A 17,111-nucleotide genomic window follows, 5' to 3' on the forward strand; every position below is an offset into this window, starting at 1 on the left:
TTTTAACCAGTGCATTCAATGTAAGTGCCTTAGAGCAGAAGCCAGATCCTACAAAAGGCTTAGCGCCATTCTTTCTGAAAGGAAGACATCAGGAGCACAACTTCTGAAGTCACATGGCCCGGATTCAAATCCCATCTGTGCTACTTAGGAAGTCAGTGTTGTTGGGAAAATCATTTAACACCTCTGGCCTCAGATTCTGCAGCTATAAAGGGGAGGGTGAAAATAAAGATCCTTATTTCTTAGGGTTGCTGCAAGGATTAAATACAATATCCAATACCCGTGAATACACACTCAAACTTGTGCAAGTGTCAGGATCACCTGGAGAGTTTGCTTAATTGCACAGATGGCTGGACCCCACTCTTGGAGTTTCTGATTCGGTAGATCCAGGATGACCTGAGAATTTGCACTGCCCAGCAGATTCTGGCATGGCTGATCAGAAAACCAGTGGTCTATAAAAAAAATGCACAGAACAACCGAACGGTGCCCTGCACAGTAAGCCCACAATACGTGTTAGCAATTAGTAATTCTAAAGCTTAGTTCTTAACCTATCAAGTCTCTTCTAACAGCAGGAGTTGTTTTACTTTTTTTTTTAAGTTTATTTATTTATCCTGAGGGAGGGAGGGAGGGAGGGAGAGAGAGAGAGAGAGAACATGAGTGGGGGAGGGGTAGAGAGAGAGGGAGGGAGAGAATCCCAAGCAGGATCTGCCATCAGCACAGAGACTGTGGGGCTGGAACCCACGAACCGTGAGATCATGACCTGAGCCGAAATCAAGAGTCGGACGCTTAACCGACTGAGCCACCCAGATGCCCTAGGAGTTGTTTGACTTTTAAAATTCTCCTATAAAATGACACTTTAGTTTTGACTCATGTTGATGCTTTCTCCCACCTGAGAATCATCATTGAAATTCTTAATTGTTTATATGGGGGGAAAATAAGCTTAATTTTTTCAAATAGGTGACTATCGTGAATTTTACTATTTGAAACAAAATAAGAGGCAAAAATCAGATTAGAGGCTGGGTATCTTTATTAACAATGACACCCCCAAACACCTTTTCTGGCAGTTTCTTTTTACCATCTCTGCCCATCTCCCTCCCAATTATCCATAACATCTACTTCCAAGAGAAGAGATAACATAGGATTCCTTGTCCACCTTCTGGAGAGTACCTGAAAAATTTCGTATTTTGTGGCTCCTTAAAAGGAACAAAAGGAGGGATTTTACAATCCAGCCTCAGTCTCTGTCTAGCACACACTTCCTGTCCTTTCTAACCTGTGGCTGCTCTGCCTTCTTCCATTTGACGAATGGCCAGGACTGTCCTCTAGCTCACCTTTCACTTCTTGTTCTTTGTTCAGACATCTTGAGTCCTGCGGTCTCCTCACTATTTCCCAAATGAACCAGCACAGGGATGACCACTGGCCTCAGGAGAGTTCAGCCTCAGACTTCCCAGTGCCTTGCTGGCTCCAACTTGGACTGTCCTTTGGCCATTGCACTGGGTCTGGGGAAACTCCCCTTCGGCACGGCCCCCTGCTGCCATCTGGCGGCCAGAGGGGTTCAGCAGTTCAGGATTTCGCAGCTTGTTTTGTGCTGCTCTCAGCAGGCACACCTGGTGGGATTAGAAACTGTGTTTCATGGCCTCTGGAGGGAGGGAGTGGGTGGGGGTGGGGGTGGGGGACTGGACCTGAATTGTAAAGTTTGAGATAAAATGGTTTTGAATTAAAAAAAACCCTCAGCATTGCCACATTTCCAACGTGAGATTCATTCTTCCCCAGCTCAGAGCTCTGCGTTTAAATTGTAAATTGTTACCTAAATTCACTTTCCGTTAGACTAAAATGACCAAGAAACTTTCGGTGGCTTTTTATACAACTCAGTTCTCATCTTTTTTCTCTCAGTGGTCTGCTGGATAGGCTTTTTATCTTCAACTGCATGAGGGTCAAGACCAGACCCTGGGTTTGCATCTTATATATACAACATATAACAATATATATGATTCTAATGGCCATAAGTCAAATAGAACTTTAACAGTTCTAACCTTGTAGTTCAAAATGTAAGCAAAGCTATACTGACATGAGGATCTGCCATTCTGTCTTCATAGATTTCTATGTTCACCTAATATTCATAATGTAGGCCTGAAAATAGGGATGGCCCCCTAAAATAAAGTCCTAAACTGGGAACTTATTAAGAAGTAGGCTAAGAATAGCAGATAAACACCTTAACACGTACTAAGAAAAATCACAAAATAATCAAAATCAAAGATTAACTCAAAATAGCACGGAGTGAAAACTTCATATATGCACAAAGACCTTAAGAATAAGTCTGCAGATAGAGTATCAAATTCTGAATGCCTATTTCACTTTTTACTTATTTTTGAGAGAGAGTGCGAGTGAGCGAGGGGCAGAGAGAGAGGGAGAGTGAGAATCAACCCCACCAACACCTTGAATGTGGACTTCTGGCCTCCAGAACTGTTGAGAATAAATTTCCGTTGTTTTAAACATCTCAATTTGTGGCACTTTGTCATGGTAGACTTAGGAAACAAACACTACGCATTAGAATAGTTCTTATCCAAGCCAAGGAAATGTGTGAGTTATGCCAGCTCTCCTATCCAATTATATATTCAGAGACTAGAGACATCAACACCAGACGGACCTACAGATTAGGAGACTATGAACTGGATCTAGGCCAGGATGTTATGGATTACTTGGCCCTCCAGTGCCTCCCAACTATGCCACAGTGCCGTGATGCTTTGGGTCTCTGTGTCAACTTCTATCTTGTAGCCAATACACCTTAAAATATTTGAGCACCCCCCCTTTTCCAGTGTAGTTACCTGGATTAATGGCCACAGATCCCTCTGGAGATCTAGGGGGATAGATACCATGTACACTTGCCATGATATTGCCACCTGGGTGCCCAGTAGTGTCGTGACTGCTGGCCGACCATCAGCTCCCAGGACAGCCTCCACTAACTTCAGAACAACGTTGGTGTGCCCCTCACCAGCACATTCCCTGTTGCTTTCAGTTTCACCCTCTACCATGTTCTTCAGTCTCGTAAACCTACTCAAGCATGCCCAGTTTTCTGAATCTTTTCACTCCTTTTCCATCACGTACCAGAGCTTCTTAACATTTATATGTGACATCGTATGGGCCACTGCTTTTTTTAACGTTTCTGGAGCTATCTTAGCAGCATGTTCACCCCGCCTGGGGTTCTTGCCAGGGAGTCAAAAACGCTGCATGCCCCAACAGTGCTCCCAAGTAGTCTTTCTTATCTAACTTTCATTCAGCACCACTCCATCAAGTATCCTCAGAATCCAATCCAATGTACGCTCTCCTAGCTCCTGTGGGTTACGTGGCCAAGTACTATGGCTCCCGTGTGGCACTGCCCCTTTCTCCTCTCAGCAAGCCCAGCACAATCTGGCCAAGTAATTTTATGACTTAACCTTGTCGGTTGTAGTCAACAAAAAGAAAATATCAACTACGTAATAATCACACAGGAAGAATAGTTTGGTGAAAAAACATTACTAGCCAATACATAAACAAGAGAATTAGCATTCAGTATCTTCTCTTTCAACTATGTGAAAGACTTCATATTAATAGGTAAGAGTTGGATAAACGGATCCAAAATAATGATGTCATGCTGTTAGTAAAGAACTACAAACCAAAAGGGAAAATAAAATGGCAACCCGAGTGAGGGATTCATTTAGCTAGTCTCTGAGAAGGGCACAGTACAGTCACAACATGGAACTTGAAAAATCCTATTATGAATTTCAGAGAAAACTAACGATAAAACTTAAGTGACATCTTATCTTAGAGAAAAATATTGGGTTGCAAAAACCTGAAACTTAGGGCACAGTTGAAAACTCAAGGTCAAAGCCTGAACATAAACAAAGGGCCACCTGGCCAGTTGCCGGCTTACTCTTTGAAGGTAGATCCAGATTTTATGCTCATACTAGCATTTAGTTGACTTCTAAATGGATAGCCCATTATCCGTTCCAATCATTAAATGAGTAACCTAACCAGCATCCACATCTTAATTTCAAGTTATCAAGAGGTGAACTTTGGTGCCCTGAGACAGCCCTTTTATTGGTAAATGTGTAACCCTGGGCAGACACGTGTAGAGATGGTGGAAAAAAAAATTACAAGTTATTGTGTTGATACTTTTTGGAATCCTGCATTTATTTATGTACGTGGGGGAACAAACCTAATCATGTAGTTTTGTGTATAGTGTCCATTTTTAAGATGCTTGAAATTAAGTTTATTTGCTTAATTTAAAAAAAGGCGATTAATTCGATTTGCAAGCTTAGGTTCTTGGGAAGAAGTTGTCCATTACATTTAAAATCCTGTCTGTGTTTGGGAGAACCAAAGTTATTCAAAAATTCTTAGGAGACTGATAAATATGTAAGTAGTGTCAAGTACGTGGGAATAACTCAGTCTGTTCAATGTAATAAAACATAAGTGAAAGTGATTGCCTTGTATTTTTACAAAATAGGTTTGAGACAAAAAGATCTACAAGAATACCTAGTTTACACTTAAAATATGAATGTGAACTGAGGTTAGGCGTCCAACTCTTAATCTCAGCTCAGGTCATGATCTCAAGGTTTTGTGAGTTCGAGCCTGTCAGGCTCTGTACCAACAGCACAGAGCCTGCTTGGGATTCTCTCTTCCTCTCTCTCTCTCTCTCTCCCCTCCCCAGCTCACATACACACTCTCTCTCAAACATTAAAAAAATAAATGAATGTGAATTAAAACACAAGTAACTGTCAATCTTCCTTCTGTACTTGAAAACTCCCAACAGATACTAAAAAAATAATTACTAACAACTTTAGTGCCAGTTTTTTTCCTTCATTTTTAATGAGTCGCTCATTCATTTATCAACACTAAATGACAAAAAATCCATTTTAGTATACAAAATGAAAGGTTATCTTAAATTTTCAGTTCTTAAAGCTTATTATTGATAGTATTTATTTTTCTTAAAGAGTAGCACTGAGAATTACATATATCACATCATGAATAAAAAATAAGTAAACTTTTACCTTATAAGAATAGCTGATATAAAAATTATTCACCTGAGAATAAATTCTTTCATTGTATGTAACACGTTCTTTCAGGAGAGAAAATGAAAAGTTGGTATTAGCAACATTAAAAATACATTAGGGATAAGCATTCCTATTTTGCAAAAATTAATGCCTACTTAGGTATTATATGAAAATACAGTATAGTTTCATCAAATTCATAGTACAATCAGAATAAAATGTATGACCAACAGAACAACAATAAAAACAAGGACAACACTGACCCTAAGTAGACTTAACTGTGCTCCGATGAAAGTGTTAGTACCACTAGCAAAGCATTTGTGCTATTATATTATATGGGTATTGATCTTCCTCTACTGGACTGTATGACCTTACAGGGCCAAAATGGATGGTCATCCTTGTATCCAAAGAACCCACTGGCTTGAAAGACAGTCACTAAAATGTCTGTTGAATTAAATTACTCTAAAAATATTTTAATGATTAAAATTTAAGTACTGACTTAAGGCAGTCTGTGCCCATTTAAAAGAAAAATGTTAAAGAAAACCTATGACTTTTGTTGTTCTCTACTGAAAACTGGAAAAAAAAAAATCAAGAGCCCACAAAGTGAAACATAAAATACACTCATTGTAATGTTTTCACTGCTACCATCTGTTTAGTCCCTAACAGCTGCACACAGAGGTTTGCCTTATTAGTCAGTAAACAGAGTCACTCAGTGAAGTCCAGGGTTTACTTTAACATTTTATTGTAGATGGAAAGTATAAACTAGGTGATGCTGTTTTACCCAAATTTTGCCTAATGTATGTATTTATGCGCATGTGTTATTGGTATAGGAAAAAAATTTAGATCAGTAATTTAAGAATGTTCAAAAACACAAATGGTACACTAGAAAGAAAAACAGACTTCCTATTTAACTTTCTGTCTCCTTTTCTTCACCCCACTTGCCCTGGCTTTCCTAAATATTAGTTAAATTCTACTTCTGGAATTTAAATAAAAACTTTAAAAAAATTATACTTTTGAATAGGGAAGATTTTACTACTGTGAAAAAGGGAAAACACTCCCACAAATAATTTAATTCATAACCAAAATATATTCACTCTGTGTAAAAAGTAAAAAATTAATTCGTGTCTTTTCAAGAAAATGCTTACAAGCGCACAACAGTAAAGTAACCGAACAAACGTAACAGATAAGAACTTGATTACAACTACTCAGCATAACCTCACCTCTCATTTTCCTTTCCATCAGTCACATATTCACAGATGCGAAGCAAACATGACGAAATCAGTGTGCAGAAGGAGGTAATGCTCTATGTTGGCCACACTCCTTAAAATTACACACTTTCCTCAGTAGGGTCAGGTTCTAAGAAACTACCTTTTCAGTGACTGTCCTGGCAAACTGCAGATTGTTCTGTCTCTTGCACGGAGTTGAAGTGCTCCAGGCAACACGTAGCTACAAAAACATACCCCCAATAAAGAAGACCCTGGGTATTTATATCAACACTAGATACTGAAAGGTATCTCCCCAAATTTACGGCACCATTTAGCGATGACTTGCTGAGAAAATGTAACGTGCTATTTATTATCCACAAAAATAAAGATCTTCTTTCCAATGTGTGTTGAGCTGTATTCATCATGCAGGACTAAAGTTCAGTAAAAGTTACAACTTTTACTAAAGATGCAAAAGTGAGGTCCTCAGGTGAAGAATCCAAACGCTCGGTATTATGAGGCAAGTGGCTGTCAGTTCCTGATAGAACATTAGAAGCTGGTGCCGACTAAATCTTACGCGGAGAGATAACTTCGTCGTGGGTTGTAAAATCCAAGCAGAGATCGTGAGACAGCCCATTGAGATCAGCGACAAGACCTGAGAGATAGCTTGAAACGCAGGCATCTTTAGGAATGCGTGCAGCCAAACAGTAGGTAAAGTATCAGTCACGCACCTTGTGCTGAGAAAGGAACACTATTTTAAATCAGCTGCTAGAGCCTAAAACCACAGATGTCTTATGACACAGGAGTGTTAAAAGTTGATTAAGTTTACCTAAGTAAATAATTAATATTATTTCATTAAAGGGTCTGGCTATTTAAAGTAACTCAGTACCAAATTCTTCTGTCATGGCTGTTGATTTTTAAGATTCTCTGTAATGCAATAATCATACTCCCAATACATTTTTTAAATGTATTTAAGTTAATACTTTCATTCATCTGGTTGAAACAGAATATCAGCTAGTATTATTTATACTATATTATACCTAGAGTCCACACATGAGTTCTACAAGGAAGTATTTCCAAGATTATATCGACAATAACCTTACTTCAACTGATAGAGTGAAATTCTGGTTTCTCATTAAAGTAAATTATGTATAGTTTGCTTCTAATCCTTAACTTAATCCCCCAAAGTTTATTTATCTCCCACCAAAGTGGGAGAATCTGAGGTGAGGTACTAAATAAATCTATACAGATACACTTTAAAACTCTATAAAGGTTCAAATAATAAAGTTTACCAACAAAAATGATTACCCAACAAATTACTTTATTCTATAATAAAATAAAATGTGCCCTTTGAGAGACAGCGGACCAAAAAATTTATATATGCCATGAGGGGTGCGGGAAAAGGTATGGCGGATTCTTCCAACTGTACAGATGATGTCGTTTCTAACTGGCATCAGTCTGTTACATAATAAAATTCTAGACACAGCCTTCTTTTAATTACAACGAAAACCACTGGGAATTTTATTGTAAGCATTCAAATACCTGAAGCCCGATGTCTAACATCACCTAACAGAACGAGGTCTCATTTCCTTCAGATGGTGGATGAGTGCCACCTAGTGGAAGGCCCCTCTATCTGCGTGGAGACTGCCTAATGTTTACTTGGCTTCCTGGGATGCCAACTTCCACTCAAAGTTTCTTTAGAAATGAAAAAGGAGAAGCAAGGAACTTCTGCTTTGTATCTTCTTTTTTGTAAATCATTTATGCATTAGTTTTTTACTTAGACTGGGATACTATATACTTACAGAAAAAGAGGGTATAAATTTAAAAATAAAGATAACTTACAAACAAAATTATTCTATCACTATTTCTTTAAATCATAAATTTAGAAGCACTGTTTTTTGAAAGGTAAAAAAGTAAATATCCAACCTCACATACAGACTGCAGTTCAATAGACTTCGTGTACAAACATGCAGTTTCAATAATTTATACACAAGTTTTATGTGAAGAAAAGCGAAGCACACAACCACAGCATTTCAATTAAGGAACTCAGGAAAATCTCAAGTGCTCCCATGGTTCTTCAGTCACCATTAAAATAATACACCCTTAAACCAAAGTTAAAAATAAAGTAAACAAGAAATAAATTCATTAAGCAGACTGAACAGTACATATTCAAAATACTACTCTGTCTTCCTGTGTTCTTTCCCACCACAGTGTGCTGTTTAAAGTTCCACAACTATTATCTTCTTCCTCTTGTTCTTTAGTGAGTTCTACAAAAACCTAAACGAAAGTAAATAAATGAATATGGTATTCTATATCACAATCATCTCAAAGAATTTTTTAATTAAATCAGAAACAGTATAAGGCTACATCCAAATACATTAACCATTCAAGATCAAGAGATATATTGGTATATTACTTAAGCAGAATAACCGCCATTAATCACCTACAGAGATGAATGCTATGAGGACTAATAGATATTTTTGATTAATATATGGAAACGGCACTGTCATGAAAAATAATTTATACATATTTAAGCAATGTAACTATAGACATAGGAAATACCATCAACAACACTCATTTTCTTCACTGAAGAAAAAATATTGAGCTGTTCAAAATAAGCAGATGGAGAACCTGGAGTTTTTGAAATTATACAGTTTAGGTCTACCGTGTAATAATTTTGTCTCTGGCTCACATGCACCCTCCCCCTCTCCAATATAAATCTAAACAATTAGATATTAGACACTTTCTTCTATAAAAGAATTTTTAAAAATTTAACTTTATAGTACCTGTTCCAGTGTTGCTTGAGAAAAGCTATATTCTTCAATGGCAAAAGTATGTTTAGCTATTAAAATATGAAAATAATATTTTACTGATTAACATTTTAAAATAAAAACGGCAGTTACTAGTAAGTGGTTAACCACCCGTTTAAAAAATTTTTTTTTTTCTGTCATCAACTCATTTAAATTTGAAGCTGCCAAAATACGTTCCTTTTCTCTCTGGTCTCCTCAGGCCCCCAGCTGGCCCGCAGCCCGAAGCACCACACCTGCGAGGTGACCTGCCTCGCTCACCTGCCTCTTCTAAGCAGCTTCTCCCTCACTATGCCTTTTCTCAGGCCTGCTCTGGAGCCCTGCTCTCTGGGCGCCCTGGGAACCTTTCGTTCCCCAATTTCCATCACAGCCTGTTCTGAACTTCGTGAACTAGACTCTGGTCACTGTTCCTATGTCCATATACTTTCTAATAGTTATTTCAGATCCTCTTGCAATCTGATCTACTACCAAATTTTCTGGTTTTCTTACTCATTCCTGTCGTGGAATTCTCCCCAAGCAGTACAGAGGTGGTTTCATAGTTTATACATTCCATAAAACAACCTGTACACGAATACCTGCCCCATCCAGGAGTTCACCTCTCTCCACTTGCTACCAGGATAGCTTCTTCCTACCAAGCACTTATTTTTAAAAATATCAAGTTTCAACAAGCTTCATTAAAGCTTTTAGGAATGTCCACATTCCTACGCTATGAATTTTCCTCTCCTGTCTCCTGTTGCCACTGAAGCCTTGCTACCATTGCTACTTCTAAGGCCTGATACAAAGTGAGAATTCAGTGTTCTGGAATGAACCACTGAATGCTAATTAAGCTAAACTTTCTCACAGATGCAATGTGAAAAACTGTAGTGATGTCGACTAAAACAGTAAAAGATTTACACTACGATATAGCTGATGTACCAAACCTCTACAGTGTTAGCATTTACCTACATCTTAGATTAAACTAATAAAGGGTTATCTTTTTATTTACAATGGCTTCTATAATAAGCAGTCCCAATTTTCAAACTTTGTAAGTAAAATTCTTTTATGATTTGAAAGCTACCTTGCAATGTTTCTCAAATCTTACCTTCTTCCAGCTTAGAAAAAGACTGTGCAAGGGATGGAACATCTTCCTTAGGAATCTTATAAGCCAAAATAGAAGAAAAACTGAAAACAGATAAAATATAGAAAAATTTAAAAATGACGACTAATATGTTCTAAAGTTCAAGCTCTTTAAAGTGCAAAATCAAACTCCAATGATTTATTTTGATGCATATTTAGATAAACATTGTTTTAAATCTTAAAATATTTCCATGCAAAACAACTCTTTTATTACCACTGATATGAGAACTTCGAAAAGTTTAAATATTATTGAAAATTGCAAGATCTAATACTAAATTAGATATAAAACTGCAGTCATCACACTGCATGAATTCACTACTGGTGATAATAACAGACTTTTTTTTTTCCTAATCCTTAATACAATAGCCAAGTTTTAATGATTATTTATTGCTCTACAAAACAAACAAACAAATTTTAAAAATCTTTACCTCTCCTGACGGCTTGCATTTGGGAAAATATACTGAATTTCTCTTTGAAGGCGGTCTACTTCTAGGTTTTCCACCCATTCCTTTAACTTAATTTCCAAAAAGTAGCCTTTTCCAAATTTACTCTTCAGATGCTGGACGGTCCCAATACACCTATAGTTATTTTTAAAAGAAAACTCGGACTTAAGATGACTTGACAGTTTCAAAGTATGATTTCTCACTTAAAGGATGATTTAAATTAAATGTTTATAATGGAATACTTTTAGATTTACAGACAAGTTGCAAATATAATACAGTCTCCATACACCCCTCATCCAGTTTCAATTTCCTTAATATTATGATCTTGTATTACCATGGCACATTTGTCAAAATTAAGAAACCAATATTGGTTAATATTACTATTAACTTTATATTTGATTTTATTTGGATTTCACCCGTTTTTCCACTCATGTCCTTTTTTCTGTTCTAGGATCTATCCAGGATACACACTGCACTTAGTTATCATGTCTCCTTAGACCCCACTGGTCTGTGACTTTCTTAATCTTTCCTTCTTTTTCACCTTTGACAGTTTTGAGATTGGTCAAGTGTTTTGGTAGAATGCCTCTCAACTGGGAATAGTCTGATTATTTTTCTCAGAATTAGACAGGAGTTACAGGCTTTTGGAGAAAATGCCGAGGAGCAGGAGTACCTTTCTTACCACATCATTATCAGGGGTACATGATTGCCACGCGACACTGCTCTACTGTGTGGTTACCACCATCCCCTTCCCGTACGTTAGAAGAGACTGGTTAGATCACACTACTCTTGGAAGGTGGAAGACTGAGATCCGCTTCCTGGAGGGGGCAGTATCTCCATATACTGTTTAGAATCTTTTTGTAAGGAAAATTTGCTCTCCTCCCACATTAATTCATTTATTCAGCCACTTATTTATAGGAGTATCAACATGAATTATAAATGTATTTATTTAATATTTTTTATAAGTGTATTTATTTATACTTTGGGTTACAACCCAATACAATGCCTAGCAATCTTTTAAAATAACAGATATCATGCATGAAAAATAACACTCCAAGTTGCTGAATCATTAAGCCAATTACATATGCAAAGTAGTCATTTTTTGGAAATAAACCAACATTTGCAAGTAATTCTACAGAAAGCTAACTGATTCAAAAACTCAAATAAGGATACTTTTTTTGGCATTTACATTTATTATTGTAAGTTTCTGAAACGGTTTATTCAAAATCTAACCCCCCACCCAATGGCATGTGCTTCAGACATTTACCGTAACTGCCCAGATACCATGATAGCCACTCGGTCACAGACAGCCTCTGCTTCCTCCATATAATGAGTGGTCAGAATAGCAGCCCGCTTTTTGTTTTTAAATGCAGTTCGAATTGCTCGCCTATGAAACATAAGTAAAATAAACAGAGAAAAGCAACTGAATGCTAATGAAAATCCAACTCTCTGGTTAATTAGAATTTATCAAATATCAACTGCTGCAGTTAATATACACTGCCCAACTACGATTCTTCTAATTTATTTTCCTTTATTTTGGAAAGTTTGACAAATAAACAGAAACTCCATGATTTCAAATATTTCTCTGCATTAAAAAATAAATTATAAAATTCGGTACTTTTTCACATGTTAACAAAAATTGCCATAGAATCATAGGGAAAACTTAATATGCATCTCTACACCAAACCTCACATTTTATAGACATGGAAATCTAGGCTCAAAAAGTTGGCCAACTAATTAGCACCATGAATTCCTAAGAGTTCCAACATAAATTCAAGCCAATGTTATTATGAGAATTATAATTTATATGTTAAATGACTAGGAAAAAAATCTTTTAAAGGCTATTCAGAAAGCAGTACTCTTTATTTATACTCATTTTTGTTCTGGAATAAATAAAATATTACTAATATTTCATGAAAGTATGAAGTATGATATGAAGTATGATAAAGTTTAAAAGTTCATGGGATTCTCCAGAAATCAAAATATTCAATTTTTAATTATCATTTTGCCATTTGCACAGGATTTTAACTCAGTGTGAATATGTATATATAAATAACACAAAACCATTAATTACAATAAAGTATTCTTTTACTCCAAAGTATGATACAGTATAATGCGTCCCCAGTGTCTTTATTAGTTTTCTTTATTTTTGAGAGGCAGAGAGAGAGAGACAGAGCATGAGTGGGGGAGGGGCAGAGAGAGAGGGAGACACAGAATCCGAAGCAGCCTCCAGGCTCTGAGCACAGAGCCCAACGCGGGGCCAAACTCACAAACTGTGAGATCATGACCTGAGCTGAAGTCGGATGCTCAACCAACCGAGCCACCCAGACGCCCCTGTCCCGAGTGTCTCTAATGTCATACTCACCACATGTGCTGTTTGGCTTTAGGGTCCATACCCGTAGATGGTTCATCTAGCAGAGTAATGGGAGGGTTCCCCAGCATACTCAGGGCAAAACACAACTAGATAGAAAGGAAAGAGGGGGAGGGGGACTAATAAGCCTTCACATAAGAAATTTGATCAAGACAGTATCAGGCTCTAAACTGATCAATAAAACATACACATATCTGCTGTTCAATAAAAGTACCTTTCGCTTGATTCCTGCAGGTAGTTTCTTTACAGTTTTCTGAAGATGTTCTTTTAAATCAAGTGCATTCGTTATCCTGCAAAATAGGTAATACAAAATGAGTGTATTATCAGTCATTGTTTGTGATCATTCACAGTCTTTTTTCTAGAACACTCAGTTGAAGGGGTGCCTGAGTGGCTCAGGAGGTTGAGCATCTGGCTCTTGATTCAAGTGATGATTTCACAGTTTGTGGGATCAAGCCCCACATCCGGCTCTGCTTGGGATTCTTTCTCTCCCTAGCTCTCTGCCCCTCCCCCACTCATGTGCATACACACACACGTGTTCTCTCTCTCAAACACACATAAACATTAAAAACAAACAAACAAAAAGAACACTCAGCTGAAGCTTACTATATAATTAGACCTCTAATTGACATCATTTTAAACAAATTACTATCTTGACAAAAAGGTTCACTTTAAAATAAGTTTTGGGGCATCTAGGTAGCTCAGTTGCTTAAACATCTAACTTTGGCTCAGGTCACGATCTCACAGTTCGTGAATTTAAGCCCCACATCAAGCTCTCTGCTATCAGCACAGAGCCTGCTTGGATCCTCTGTCCCCCTCTCTCTGCCTTCCCCCATTTGTGCACGAATGTGCTTTCTCTCAAAATAAACATTAAAAAAATCTAATTAAAATAAGTTTCATGACATTTATAGGCACATTCATTCTGTAATGAGAAACAGAAAAATTACCTTTTTATTTTCATAACTATCATAATTCTGTAAAGAATATATGAAAAAGTAATGACCATTTTCAATGAAAAGTATGATCCACAAAAATGTCTTTCAAAATTAAACTTTTAAAATGTGAACTGTACACCTTTCTCTGGGTATAAAAAGTTTCCAATTTTACCGATTTATGATTTCTTTCACGTCACTCGTGCTCATTCCTTTTACAGCTCCGTAAATTTCAAAATGTTCCTGCAATGTAATGTCTGGCCACAGTGGATTCATCTGAGGACAGTATCCCATATACTTAATGGAATCGTCATCTTCAGTTGGGTCTGAAGAATAATCTCCTAGAAATACCTACAGAAATACAAACCAATTTTAAATAACTTTTTGCTTAATTTACATTGTAAAGGAATTGGTAGGTGAATTAATTCAAACCCCTTCCTAGAATCAAGGTAATAGTAAGTCAAATTTTTATTCTTCCGATGGCGAAAGGACATACATAGCTAAGTCAGAGTTCAGTGACATGGCCCAATGGGGCGATTAGCTTGACTGATGAGATACCTGGGTGACTCAGTCAGTTATGCGTCCGACTTCGGCTCAGGTCATGATTTCACAGTTTGTGACTTCGAGCTCCGCATCAGGCTCTGTGCTGAGAGCTCAGAGCCTGGAGCCTGCTTCAGATTCTATGTCTCCTTTTCTCTCTGACCCTCCCCCACTTGTGCTCTGTCTCTGTCTCTCAAAAATAAATAAATGTAAAAAAAAAATTAAAAAGAAGCAGGAATGCGGCTTGATTGAAAAGGTAAACTCCAATTGTAACTAGGATGATCAAGGGACCTCACTGGAAGGTGACCTCTGAGCCATGGAGGTAAGCAAATTTCACTGTTTGGATTTCTTCTGGGTAAGGAATACCCAACATAAGGAACCGCTAGAGCAAAAACCCAAAGAAAAGGGTATGCCTGGCATTTTCCAGGAAATCAATGGGCCAGAGCAGAAGACAGGATCAGACAGTGTTGTGGTTTCCACAAAGTGGTGATAGGCTACAATCAAAGGCTAACTGATGGCAGGGTCAATATTAGCTCCTAAATCTCCTGAAGTTAGTAAGATGGCCTTCCACTAAATTGGTGGACAAATCCCCCACGCAAGTAATAATCATAAAAGCAAAAATAACGTCTGTGCATGTATCTGCATGTGTGAAAATTTTACGTTATTTTCAAAGATAACCAAAAATATTATAATTTGATCAAGTTATATTAAAAAATTACTACTGAAAACATTAGATCCTAGTCTGTCATTAAGAAACTTACTGTAATTAAAAACGTAAATCATAGCATCTCCCACACCCTCATATACCGTACCTGGCCTGAAGTTGGTTCAATGTCACCAACCAGAATATTGATAATTGTGCTTTTGCCTGCACCGTTTGGACCCAGTAGCCCCAAGATCTCTCCTAAAGAAATTGAAAGAAAAATCATTATGTGTAAGTCAGACTAAAAATTGAAATTACTCTTCTGGAAAAATTACTAAAGAAAAAACAAATACCAACCTTTTTTCACACAGAAAGAGACATATTTAGTTGCTACTTTCTTTACTTTTCTTGTAAGAAGAAAATCTTTCTTGTCATCATATTCTTTATGCAAACAGCTGACCATAATGGCTGGTTTCTAATAAGGGACATAGGATTTAAAAAAAGAATAACATATCAGATACCTATCAAGAAATGACAAGCTGTCCACAATTCATGTCCACATATCATAAGAACTATAGTTGCTAATAAGGGGCATTATATAAGTAAATACCCATTTGTGACTAAAATATGGACTTATTCAAAAGTAGTAGACAAAAGTATTTTTTCAAAGCAAAGACTCTTTTTCATATAGATTCATATGAAAAGTACTCTTCAGGTTAATTCCTACACAAGAGAAACTGATCACTGCACATTTATTAAGACTTGGCGATACAGACTGAATTACCTCCTCACAACACTGGCAACTCATTAGCTCTTTGACCTTCAGTCTTTCAGCTTTGACATCTTCATCTTCATCCTCATTGTTTGGTGGTTCTGGAGACTTCCTATTTTTGGACTTTGTTGAAAGGGTCCTAAACACATACAGACAGTGGTTTTCCAAATAATTAAAATAGCAAGACATTCCAGCACTCCATGGAGAAAAGACTGAAAAAATATACCAACATGAGATGAGTGGTTCTCTCTGAAAGGCGGAGTCACAGAACTAGTTTCACTCACTGAAAGCGTCTGGATGATGTCGTCTAAACTCATTCATTTCTTCAACAATATTATTTATGATCAGTATGTGTCAGGCACTATTTCACACAAAGATAAAGAAACTAAAAAAAGGATGTATCCATCCCTCGAAGATTTTACAGCCTGGCTGTAAATGACATGACCTGGGCAGAGCAGACGTGGAGGGCTGAATTCAGAACTCATAGAAACATCAGAAAGGTAGGCAGAGAAAAAAGTGCTTCCAAGGAAGTTTTGAAGAATAAGAGAGGTAAAGAGGGAAACAGGAGTTGACATTATGGAAAACAGAGGAACAAGAGAAAAGCATAAGGAGGAAGAAGTCAATCATACTAAAGCAGCAGATTAGCTGAATAAGTGGAGCCTACTTGATGATACACAGAGGAAGTCATTAGTTACCTTGCTGAAAACAGAATCAGCAGAGGACCAAGTGCAGAACCAGATTACAGGAGTTAAGAAGTGAAAGGGAGGTGAGGAGCTGGAGGTGGAAGTTTCTCAGCTATGAAAGTTAACAGACAGGGGACAAGAGCTAGAGGGATACAGGTTTAAATGAGATTTGTGAGTTCTGATTTCTATTACTTTGTTTTATGGGAGAAAGGTAACTGGCCCCCTCCCCCCAAAACCCCTATTTAGATCCAAAAGGGAAAGACACAGAAAGAGAAAATAAATTGGACAGAGCAACATCTTTAAGTAGACACAGTAACAAAGGCATGAATAACAGGAGAGGTACTTCTCTCTCTGGGACCAGGAAAAGGCAAAGGTGATGTAAGTGTGTACAAATTTCTAATTTATAATTAAGTGAGACGGCAAGATCCTCCACTGAGAAGCAGAAAATGAAGTGAGAAGGACTGGAGAATTTGAGGACTACAAAGAAGGCTTGGGCTAACGATCGAAAAGTGGTGGAAGAAAATGGGATAACTCGTGTTAAAACAAAGCTGAGTCTACATGGGATAAACGTGGTGTTAGCAAGCTGC

At 37.3% G+C, this 17,111-nt stretch overlaps 1 protein-coding gene across 2 annotated transcripts in view; it reads right to left on the reverse strand.

The window, feature by feature from the left end:
* Nucleotides 1-4,814: 4,814 nt before the first annotated feature.
* The window catches only part of ABCA5 (ATP binding cassette subfamily A member 5), a 74,794-nt gene continuing 62,497 nt past the window's right edge, over nt 4,815-17,111 (reverse strand). Inside the window, exons 29-39 of one of the 2 annotated variants that reach the window (XM_043585123.1) lie at nt 15,854-15,980; nt 15,427-15,544; nt 15,239-15,330; nt 14,062-14,237; nt 13,172-13,247; nt 12,952-13,046; nt 11,854-11,973; nt 10,575-10,724; nt 10,112-10,191; nt 9,010-9,065; nt 4,815-8,500 (exon numbers count right to left, since the gene is read on the reverse strand). In XM_043585123.1, the coding sequence (XP_043441058.1) occupies nt 8,393-8,500; nt 9,010-9,065; nt 10,112-10,191; nt 10,575-10,724; nt 11,854-11,973; nt 12,952-13,046; nt 13,172-13,247; nt 14,062-14,237; nt 15,239-15,330; nt 15,427-15,544; nt 15,854-15,980 (1,198 nt within the window). In that variant the 3' untranslated portion in view covers nt 4,815-8,392. The remainder of the gene's footprint in view (nt 8,501-9,009; nt 9,066-10,111; nt 10,192-10,574; nt 10,725-11,853; nt 11,974-12,951; nt 13,047-13,171; nt 13,248-14,061; nt 14,238-15,238; nt 15,331-15,426; nt 15,545-15,853; nt 15,981-17,111) is intronic. The other variant, XM_043585124.1, reaches the window with a different exon arrangement.

The sequence above is a fragment of the Prionailurus bengalensis genome, chromosome E1, assembly GCF_016509475.1.
Source record: "Prionailurus bengalensis isolate Pbe53 chromosome E1, Fcat_Pben_1.1_paternal_pri, whole genome shotgun sequence".
Classification (NCBI taxonomy): Eukaryota; Metazoa; Chordata; class Mammalia; order Carnivora; family Felidae; genus Prionailurus; species Prionailurus bengalensis.